This window comes from Oncorhynchus gorbuscha, linkage group LG08 (genome assembly GCF_021184085.1).
Source record: "Oncorhynchus gorbuscha isolate QuinsamMale2020 ecotype Even-year linkage group LG08, OgorEven_v1.0, whole genome shotgun sequence".
NCBI classification, from domain to species: Eukaryota; Metazoa; Chordata; class Actinopteri; order Salmoniformes; family Salmonidae; genus Oncorhynchus; species Oncorhynchus gorbuscha.
In genome coordinates, this window is record NC_060180.1 from 5,239,722 (window position 1) to 5,251,780 (window position 12,059).

Below are 12,059 nucleotides of genomic sequence, written 5' to 3' on the forward strand. Positions count from 1 at the left end.
CCTGCCACTCTTCTTACCAGAAAGATGTTTGTTTCTGTCGGCGCGATGCGTGGAGAAACGCATTGGCTGCACCGCCCCGGATAGCGTCTCTCCAGTGAGCCATGTTTCCGTGAAGCAAAGAACGTTACAGTCTCTGATGTCCCTCTGGAATGCTACCCTTGCTCGGATTTCATCAACCTTGTTGTCAAGAGACTGGACATTGGCAAGAAGAATGCTAGGGAGTGGTGCACGGTGTGCCCGTCTCCGGAGTCTGATCAGAAGACCGCCTCGTTTCCCTCTTTTTCGGAGTCGTTTTTTGGGGTCGCTGCATGGAATCAATTCCGTTGACCTGTTTGTAAGGCAGAACACAGGATCCGCGTCGCGGAAAACATATTCTTGGTCTTACTGATGGTGAGTTGACGCTGATCTTATATTCAGTAGTTCTTCTCGACTGTATGTAATGAAACCTAAGATGACCTGGGGTACTAATGTAAGAAATAACACATAAAAAAATGAAAAATTGCATAGTTTCCAAGGAACGCGAAGCGAGGCGGCCATCTCTGTCGGCGCCGGAAGTAAGAGTACCGTGATTAATGGACAGTCCAGCATGCATCAGCTATGTAGCCAAGTGATCAGTGTCCAGGGGGCAGCGGTGGATGGGGCAGGGAAGCTGGACTGGCAAGTGTTATCCAGGTTTAAAAAAAACTAACAATGACTAAATAGCTTGTAGCTAGTTAGCTGGTTAGCTTCTGGAGGTTCTTGAGTGTGTTCTAAAAATAAAAAATAATAGCGATTCCGTATCACATTGGGTGAGGCAGGTTACCGGAAGGTATAAACAAATTAAAAATCGAAAGAGAAAGAAAGTAAATATGGGTCCAGTGAGTGTTTGGGATGCGGCGATTCAGACGGTTAGCAGGCCTGTGCTAACAAGCTCTAACAGTTAGTAGGCCGTGGCTAAACAAGGTAGCAGTTAGCGAACCGGGGCTAAACAAGCTAGCAGTTAGCAGGCCGAATTAGCAAGCAAGGAGATAGCAAGGGCTAGAGAGTTAGCCTTTGGGGGACGTCCCGATGGGGTGAGTCTGTTTATTCCTCTTCATGCGGTGACATCGATAGACCGGTCGTGGGTCCGGATATTGTAGCCCAGGAGTATGCTACGGTGGTAGCACAAGGGCTCTGGCCGGGCTAGCTTCAAGCTAAGTGGGTGGAAACGCTAGCCAGGAGTAATCATCTGGGGTTGCGGTTAGCTAGATAGCTAGTTGTGAAGATCCAGCTGAAGATGTTCCGTTTGCGGTGGGAATCCGGGGATAAAAAAAATAAATAGGTCTGTTATGCTCTGGTTAGAGTCGCGTTGTTCGAACTGGCGAGAGCTTTCCGAGCTGAAGGTTAGCTGATGACCGGTTAGCTGAAGACCGCTAGCAATGGTTTGCTGGTAGTTAGCTGGCTAGCTTCAGTCGAGGTGTTCCGGATCCAAAGTAAATATAAATACTTTAGGAAAAATAGCTACATTGAGTGAGGCAGGTTGCAGGAGAGTATTTAGAAGTTGAGGTTTAGCAAAATGTTTTAAAAGATATGTGAAGAAAAATATGTAAAAACGGAAAAAAACGATATATACAAAGGGACGCGACACGACAAGACGTCTTACTGCCATCTTGGAGTAAGATGTCAGTGTTAAATAATCCATTGTTTTCTGCGTTATGGAGACATGCAAAATGCCATTATAGAAGAAGGTATAAGCAGTGTTGTCATAGCTCTACATTATAATTCAAAGCCATATTACATAATATCCCCATATTACTTCTGGAGCCTGTGTACTGTCAATGAATGTTTTGTATCCATGTCTCTCCATATCCACATCACTACTGCCCTCTGCTGGTGATGGTAGTGTACTGTCTGTGTTGATCTCTGAATAGGCTTACAGACTCTATCTAGTACAGTATCTGGCATGCTATCAGTGTGTGTGTTATAATCCCGACTGCCTGGACACAGGGTATTATCCCTGTTGTAACATGGTCATCCCCAGGCTGATGATTGATAAAAGACTCCAGTGTGTGTGTCTACTGTCAGTGACACGTGACAGAGGGGAAGGGGCTTGGCACATACCCACAGATTATTATGATGATCCTTGCAGTGTTGTTGCATGTGTAGCAGATGCGGGCTAGTCAGCATACTAGTAGCCATCATGGAGTGATGCCACATGCCCTGAAACCTACAGTGTTGCACTCGCCCAACAAGGACCAATGTTCTTGGTAGGGAAATGGTTAGCACTGTAGCTTCCTCTTTCCTGCGCTACCTATTCAGTAGTTCAGAAGGTTCTATTGCTGTGAGCTGATGTCAATACAAACGGCCATTCCGCTTAATCCCCATGTAACTACTGCACATATATCTGATATCTGCCAGTGACAGCACGGCATTTGTGATTAAATACAGATTATTGCTTCATCCCTCTCTCTCTCTCTCTCTCTCTCTCTCTCTCTCTCTCTCTCTCTCTCTCTCTCTCTCTCTCTCTCTCTCTCTCTCTCTCTCTCTCTCTCTCTCTCTCTCTCTCTCTCTCTCTCTCTCTCTCTCTCTCTCTCTCTCTCTCTGTCTCTGTCTCTCTCTCTCTGTATCTCTCTATCCCTCTCTCTCTGTATCTCTCTCTGTATCTCTCTCTCTCTCTTCTCTCTCTCTCTCTCTCTTTCTCTATCTCTCTCTCTAAATCCCTGGATGGGTTCAGGCACTTTTAAAAATGCCTCACCTCTGAACACGGCCCCTTATTGGTGGGAGAAACATCCACATGACTCTCTGTAGGTACACCAGAGAGGGCGAAGGGGAATCTGTTTGGGCCGCTCAGATTATTAACAGATCCTCTACTGTGTCACAGCTTATATCAGACCAGACCAGGATACAGTTTGTACCAGACAGGTACATGGAGGCGTTGTCTGTCTATCTGATTGTCACTAAGTCTGGTGTTCTCTTCTGCACGTGCAGCACTTGATTCTGCACCTTTTATCGGGTGTTCTATGCACGCAATTCTACCTGGAAAAACTCTACTTGTCTGTCTTCCAAATCCTCTTTTTTTCATCCATTTCCTCCTTCAAGAAACAGTTCTTCATCTCTTCCTTTGAGACACTCTTGAACACACAGCGTTGGACCTTAGAACTAGAGAATAGGACTTCTGAAGAATGAAAGCTTAGTTCCACTCTGCAGAAAGACAAGGACCCTTAAGAGAAACTACCGGAGACTCTGCAATAGATAACTAAATATCTGAGATCGATAGCGATGATCCCTACTAAGCTCCTGATGTACCGGGGTCCACGCGGTGCCGCCTCCCCTCGCCCCGAGACCCGTGGAGACACATTCAGGAGAAAGAAGTCGTGTGGAGAGTTGTTTCAGAAAGGGTACAGGGTGAGGCTGGGGCCTCGTGGAGTGGCTATGAAGAAGGAGAGGCAGAAGGGACCTTATCTTGCACTCTGGACCTCTCTGAACTTTCTCTCCAAATGGGGTAAGAATAGAGATCTAGGGCCATAGTTATTCTATGTGGAGTAAGACTGGTAGAATACAGTCTATACACTTCCTCTCCAAATGGGGTGAGAATAGAGATCTAGGACCAAAGTCAAACTGTCTGGTCTTGTCTGTGATTCCTAGTTGTATAAACTATGTTCTGCTTAAAATGGAGTCTGTTCAAACATCTATCTGGTTAATCCCCAAATGCGGTAAGGACCGAGGTCTGGGAAGGGAATGGAATCTCTCGTGGTTATGATTCTTATTCTTTACTCTGCTCCTGCTGTGTGGTTGCCTGGCTACCCATACTCCTTGCTGCGGCCAAACGCTACGCCACGCTCGTTAGTTTCTTCTGCGCAATGAGTCTGGATCTGAGTACCTCCCCTACGATTTCAAGAATGGAAATACTTTATAGACTGTCTGATTGGTCCTAGAAACCAATGGGTTGTGCCAGAGCCAGAACACACATGGGTAAAGCAAAGTTTTGAAAATTCACCATTGGTTAGAGCTGATCCAATAGCTGATTACTTTGTTTTGTACAACACCCCTAATTGTGACATCACCACAAACGACTCTGATGATGTCAGTAAGACTGAAGTATGTAGCGAACAGCAGTGGAGGAATTCAATGGAATGGCTTAGTTTGTTGGAAAATGATGTTTGGGGCATCTGGGTTGTGGATTTGATTCCTGCATGGGCCGGGTATACTACATATTTGTGGTAGCTGTAACTTGCCTCACTAAGACTTGTGTTTACAGAATGTATCTGTTTACACCATGAATGAAACGTTAAACAGATCCAAAAACACACAGAGATTAGATTTCATGTCATCTTGGATACCAAAAACACACAGAGATTAGATTTCATGTCATCTTGGATACCAAAACCACACAGAGATTATATTTCATGTCATCTTGGATACCAAAAACACACAGAGATTAGATTTCATATCATCATGGATACCAAAAACACAAAGAGATTAGATTTCATGTCATCTTGGATACCAAAAACACACAGAGATTAGATTTCATGTCATCTTGGATACCAAAAACACACAGAGATTAGATTTCATGTCATCTTGGATACCAAAAACACACAGAGATTAGATTTCATGTCATCTTGGATACCAAAAACACACAGAGATTAGATTTCATGTCATCTTGGATACCAAAAACACACAGAGATTAGATTTCATGTCATCTTGGATACCAAAACCACACAGAGATTAGATTTCATGTCATCTTGGATACCAAAAACACACAGAGATTAGATTTCATGTCATCTTGGATACCAAAACCACACAGAGATTAGATTTCATGTCATCTTGGATACCAAAAACACACAGAGATTAGATTTCATGTCATCTTGGATACCAAAACCACACAGAGATTAGATTTCATGTCATCTTGGATACCAAAAACACACAGAGATTAGATTTCATGTCATCTTGGATACCAAAACCACACAGAGATTAGATTTCATGTCATCTTGGATACCAAAAACACACAGAGATTAGATTTCATGTCATCTTGGATACCAAAACCACACAGAGATTAGATTTCATGTCATCTTGGATACCAAAAACACACAGAGATTAGATTTCATGTCATCTTGGATACCAAAAACACACAGAGATTAGATTTCATGTCATCTTGGATACCAAAACACACAGAGATTAGATTTCATGTCATCTTGGATACCAAAAACACACAGAGATTAGATTTCATGTCATCTTGGATACCAAAAACACACAGAGATTAGATTTCATGTCATCTTGGATACCAAAAACACACAGAGATTAGATTTCATGTCATCTTGGATACCAAAAACACACAGAGATTAGATTTCATGTCATCTTGGATACCAAAACACACAGAGATTAGATTTCATGTCATCTTGGATACCAAAAACACACAGAGATTAGATTTCATGTCATCTTGGATACCAAAAACACACAGAGATTAGATTTCATGTCATCTTGGATACCAAAAACACACAGAGATTAGATTTCATGTCATCTTGGATACCAAAAACACACAGAGATTAGATTTCATGTCATCTTGGATACCAAAAACACACAGAGATTAGATTTCATGTCATCTTGGATACCAAAACCACACAGAGATTATATTTCATGTCATCTTGGATACCAAAAACACACAGAGATTAGATTTCATGTCATCTTGGATACCAAAAACACACAGAGATTAGATTTCATGTCATCTTGGATACCAAAAACACACAGAGATTAGATTTCATGTCATCTTGGATACCAAAACCACACAGAGATTATATTTCATGTCATCTTGGATACCAAAAACACACAGAGATTAGATTTCATATCATCATGGATACCAAAAACACAAAGAGATTAGATTTCATGTCATCTTGGATACCAAAACACACAGAGATTAGATTTCATGTCATCTTGGATACCAAAACCACACAGAGATTAGATTTCATGTCATCTTGGATACCAAAAACACACAGAGATTAGATTTCATGTCATCTTGGATACCAAAAACACAAAGAGATTAGATTTCATGTCATCTTGGATACCAAAAACACACAGAGATTAGATTTCATGTCATCTTGGATACCAAAACACACAGAGATTAGATTTCATGTCATCTTGGATACCAAAAACACACAGAGATTAGATTTCATGTCATCTTGGATACCAAAACCACACAGAGATTAGATTTCATGTCATCTTGGATACCAAAAACACACAGAGATTAGATTTCATGTCATCTTGGATACCAAAACCACACAGAGATTAGATTTCATGTCATCTTGGATACCAAAAACACACAGAGATTAGATTTCATGTCATCTTGGATACCAAAACCACACAGAGATTAGATTTCATGTCATCTTGGATACCAAAAACACACAGAGATTAGATTTCATGTCATCTTGGATACCAAAACCACACAGAGATTAGATTTCATGTCATCTTGGATACCAAAAACACACAGAGATTAGATTTCATGTCATCTTGGATACCAAAAACACACAGAGATTAGATTTCATGTCATCTTGGATACCAAAAACACACAGAGATTAGATTTCATGTCATCTTGGATACCAAAAACACACAGAGATTAGATTTCATGTCATCTTGGATACCAAAAACACACAGAGATTAGATTTCATGTCATCTTGGATACCAAAAACACACAGAGATTAGATTTCATGTCATCTTGGATACCAAAACACACAGAGATTAGATTTCATGTCATCTTGGATACCAAAAACACACAGAGATTAGATTTCATGTCATCTTGGATACCAAAAACACACAGAGATTAGATTTCATGTCATCTTGGATACCAAAAACACACAGAGATTAGATTTCATGTCATCTTGGATACCAAAAACACACAGAGATTAGATTTCATGTCATCTTGGATACCAAAAACACACAGAGATTAGATTTCATGTCATCTTGGATACCAAAAACACACAGAGATTAGATTTCATGTCATCTTGGATACCAAAAACACACAGAGATTAGATTTCATGTCATCTTGGATACCAAAAACACACAGAGATTAGATTTCATGTCATCTTGGATACCAAAAACACACAGAGATTAGATTTCATGTCATCTTGGATACCAAAAACACAAAGAGATTAGATTTCATGTCATCTTGGATACCAAAAACACACAGAGATTAGATTTCATGTCATCTTGGATACCAAAAACACAAAGAGATTAGATTTCATGTCATCTTGGATACCAAAAACACACAGAGATTAGATTTCATGTCATCTTGGATACCAAAAACACAAAGAGATTAGATTTCATGTCATCTTGGATACCAAAAACACACAGAGATTAGATTTCATGTCATCTTGGATACCAAAAACACAAAGAGATTAGATTTCATGTCATCTTGGATACCAAAAACACACAGAGATTAGATTTCATGTCATCTTGGATACCAAAAACACAAAGAGATTAGATTTCATGTCATCTTGGATACCAAAAACACACAGAGATTAGATTTCATGTCATCTTGGATACCAAAAACACAAAGAGATTAGATTTCATGTCATCTTGGATACCAAAAACACACAGAGATTAGATTTCATGTCATCTTGGATACCAAAAACACACAGAGATTAGATTTCATGTCATCTTGGATACCAAAAACACACAGAGATTAGATTTCATGTCATCTTGGATACCAAAAACTATAATCTTGCATTAATTGCGTTAGACGATCGATTACGTTTTCGGGGTAGATGTATGAAAGAAATATACTAACCAGACTTGAGAAGTCTCCACCCCCTAAACAGATGTTTCAGTCCAGTGTGTGGGTCAAATCTCCCCTTCTAATATTCGGAGGATGCGAACCTTTGTAAAATCGTAATTTGTCCAAATGGTCAGTTGCTACAACACCATGTTACGTATGTACAGTGTGTCCATGAGAGATTAGACTTCAAGGAAATGTTTCAAAGTTAATCTGGTCAACATCGGCCTGCCCTTCTCTGTTAACCTAAGTCACTACTGGTGTGAATGATTCCATCCATCCATTCACACACGGTGAATCAGAGCAGGGAATATATTGGTGTAAACTGATATTGAGGCAGGTGTTGCATTGTGTCTCTAATCTCTGGGTGAGCTCATTTTGGAATCCGACAGATACACATGTAGGGCACAAACTCGCCCCTCCCCCCCTTTCCTTTCACCCTCAGAACAGCCTCAATTCATCGGGGAATGGACTCTACAAGGTGTTGAAAGCTTTCCACAGGGATGCTGGCCCATTTTGCCAATGCTTCCCACAGTTGCCAACTTGGCTGGATGTCCTTTAAGTGGTGGACCATTCTTGATAAACACGGGATACTGTTGAGTGTAAAAAACTCAGCTGCGTTGCAGTTCTTGATTCAAACCAGTGCGCCAGGCACCTATTACCATACCCTTTCACCCTTAAATGTTTTGTATTGCCCATTCACCCTCTGAATGGCACATGTACACAATCCATGTTTCAATTGTCTCAAGGCTCAAGTGTTCCTAATATAGCCACCTTAGAGGCTACAAATCACAAAGTATATCTACTGTTCACTGCCGTTCAAAAGTTTGGGGTCGCTTAGAAATGTCCTTGTTTTGAAAGAAAAGATACTTTTTTGACCATTAAAATAACATAAAATTGATCGGGAATACAGTGTAGACATTGTTAATGTTGTAAATTACTATTGTAGTTGGAAACAACAGATTTTTCTATGGAATATATACATAGGCGTACAGAGGCCTATTATCAGCAACCATCACTCCTGTGTTCCAATGGCACGTTGTGTTTGCTAATCCAAGTTTATCATTTTAAAAGGCTAATTGATCATTAGAAAACCCTTTTGCAATTATGTTTGCACAGCTGAAAACTGCTGTTCTGATTAAAGAAGCAATAAAACTGGCCTTCTTTAGACTAGTTGAGTATCTGGAGCATCAGCTTTTGTGGGTTCGATTACAGGCTCAAAATGGCCAGAAACAAAGACCTTTCTTCTGAAACTCGTCAGTCTATTCTTGTTCTGAGAAATGAAGGCTGTTCCATGCGAGAAATTGCCAAGAAACTGAAGATCTTGTACAACGCTGTGTACTACTCCCTTCACAGAACAGCGCAAACTGGCTCTAACCAGAATAGAAAGAGTGGGAGGCCCTGGTGCACAACTTAGCAAGAGGACAAGTACATTAGAGTGTCTCGTTTGAGAAACAGACGCCTCACAAGTCCTCTAATGGCAGCTTCATTAAATAGTACCTGCAAAACACCAGTCTCAACGTCAACAGTGAAGAGGTGACTCCGGGATGCTGGCCTTCTAAGAAAAGCCATATCTCAGACTGGCCAATAAAAAAAAGATTTAGATGGGCAAAAGAACACAAACACTGGACAGAGGAACTCTGCCTAGAATGCCAGCATCCCAGAGTCGCCTCTTCACTGTTGACGTTCTTTGTTTCTGGTCATTTTGAGCATGTAATGAAAACCACAAATGCTGATGCTCCAGATACTCAACTAGTCTAAAGAAGGCCAGTTTTATTGCTTCTTTAATCAGAACGACAGTTTTCAACTGTGCTAACGTAATTGCAAAAGGGTTTTCTGATCAATTAGCCTTTTACAATGATAAACTTGGATTAGCTAACACAACGTGCCATTGGAACACAGGAGTGATGGTTGCTGATAATGGGCCTCTGTACGCCTATGTAGATATTCCATAAAAAATCTGCCGTTTCCAGCTACAATAGTCATTTACAACATTAACAATGACTACACTGTATTTCTGATCAATTTGATGTTATTTTAATTGACAAAGAATGTTGCTTTTCTTTCAAAAACAAGGACATTTCTAAGTGACCCCACACTTTTGAACGGTAGTGTATGTATATATGCAGAATACAGTACTGTATGTTTGATTAACGTACAGATGTAGGATCTTAATTTGAGCCAGTTTGCTTCAGCAAGATTGAAATTTATAGGCATTTTTTGTAGGTGTTGATACATTTTTCGTTAGGGCAAATGAAGTCTGACATTTTAAATTGGAAATTACAAACTTTAAAAAAAATCTTGAATACACTCAAAGTTTGCATTTCCTGAATTCTGGGCAATGCCCACATGAGATTTCATACTAAATACTAAATATTTTGGTGATATATTGACAATCTTTTGACTAACATGGACTTTCTCAGGTGTTCTTGTTCTGTCCAGTATTGTCATGTCATTTCTATGGTCAGCTCTTTTGTGATGTTGGATGTGTGATGTTGTAAAACACCATTGTTTTATAGTATGTATGATGATTAACATTAATTCATCTCTCTCTCTCTCTCTCTCTCTCTCTCTCTCTCTCTCTCTCTCTCTCTCTCTCTCTCTCTCTCTCTCTCTCTCTCTCTCTCTCTCTCTCTCTCTCTCTCTCTCTCTCTCTCTCTCTCTCTCTCTCAGGTTTAAGATTCCTGAGAGCCTTGAGATTGATACAGTTCTCTGAGATTTTACAGTTTTTGAATATCTTAAAAACAAGGTAAGTATTAGGGCTTTCATTGGACTACCGCCAAAACACCAACTATCTCCAGAATCCATCTGACATAGAAGCTCGGCTCAGGTTTGCTCTTTGTCAAGACGATGTGGTGACACTTTATTTTACAGTCCTGTTCCAGACTTAGATATTTGAACTTAAGTGTTAACAACTTCAAAGCATGCAGGGAAAGGGGATTCCTCATCACTTTTACACATGATTTCATTCAAGCACCTGAAACAAATTTTACATGTACATTTTTGCTATTTAGCAGACATTCTTATCCAGAGCGACTTGCAGTAGTGATTGCAGTGCATTTTGTGCTTTTTCATACTGGTCCACCATGAGAATTGAACCCACAACCATAGTTTTGCAAGCACCATGCTGTCCCAACTGAACCACACAGGACACATTGTATAGTAGCTCCAATGAATCTCACTCATGTCTTCTGAAATTGTTATGTAATAACTATGTAATTTAACTTCTATTTTCCCATGTGGCTGGGTAAATAGCAGGACTGTCCAGTAAAGTGTCACTGAGGCTAGATAACTGTTTGGCCCAGCGTGCCTCTTCTCTCCTTGCTGGACTGTTGCCACTGTAAACACAGAGTCGTTGAGTAATGTACAGTGATCCTCTCTTTCTGTGGTTCAGCACTAACGTAGGTAAAGGAGAGATAGGGAGAGAGGGAGGGAGAGAGATAGAAAGTGAAAGAGGAGAGTATGTGATGAATGTAGACAGATCCTGAACTAAAGCATGACACCTTCCCTATTACAGCAGGGCAAGAACAGACACCGCGGTAGCTGTTGACTATATGTAGGGAAAACAACACAAGATGATGGGTAGAGTGCTGGCAACAGCATTCCACAAAAGATGTCATGACAATGTGCCTTAGCAGTTCAATAGAGTAATCCCTTTCAGCTTAATTCATTTTATGTTTGTTTGGGTGCATTTTTGTTTTTGACCTGATCCCACCCCCTAGAGACCCACCGTCCTATTAATTTCCTGGCATAGAGAAAGAGAACAGAATAGCACGTCTTTAAAAAACATTTTTTTTAAATAATACTTAGACATTTTCTTTTGTATCTTACAGGGATACAATGCCAGACATAAAGACAGAACTTGACGTAATGATAAAATAATGACAGGAGCGGAGAGGACATGTACAGGACAGTACTGTACTTTACAACCTAAACCTGGTGTTTTCTAGCCTCACCACCTCAGACCCAGTAGATGAACCTCTCCCATTACATTATTCTCTTTCTGTCACCCTTACCTGGTCTGGATCTCTTTGAGAGATTTTTATGGTTCTTATTCTACCCAGCAATTCCATCAAGCTGGTGAACCTGTGTTCCATCTTCATAAGCACATGGCTAACAGCTGCCGGATTCATACATTTGGTAAGTGGCCGGGCGGGGGGCTGGGCTACAGGGGGAGTAAGGGAGGTTAGAACTCCTAACGCTTGGTCCGAAAACAACCTCTAGCTCCTCCCTTCCCCCTGGATGTGTGGCAGATCTGGAGTGCTGAAGGGTCCCAGACCAACCCCTACCCCCTACCCCCTGGGCACTCCTGTAAGTTCGAAACGATCGGATTGGTATG

General features: G+C 40.7%; 1 protein-coding gene across 3 annotated transcripts in view; it reads left to right on the forward strand.

Moving 5' to 3' along the window:
* Positions 1–12,059, forward strand: part of LOC124041120 (calcium-activated potassium channel subunit alpha-1-like) — a 342,355-nt gene that overhangs the window by 217,503 nt on the left and 112,793 nt on the right. For all 3 annotated transcript variants that reach the window (XM_046358328.1, XM_046358326.1, XM_046358327.1), the window contains exons 6-7: positions 10,394–10,469; positions 11,785–11,860. In XM_046358328.1, the coding sequence (XP_046214284.1) occupies positions 10,394–10,469; positions 11,785–11,860 (152 nt within the window). The remainder of the gene's footprint in view (positions 1–10,393; positions 10,470–11,784; positions 11,861–12,059) is intronic.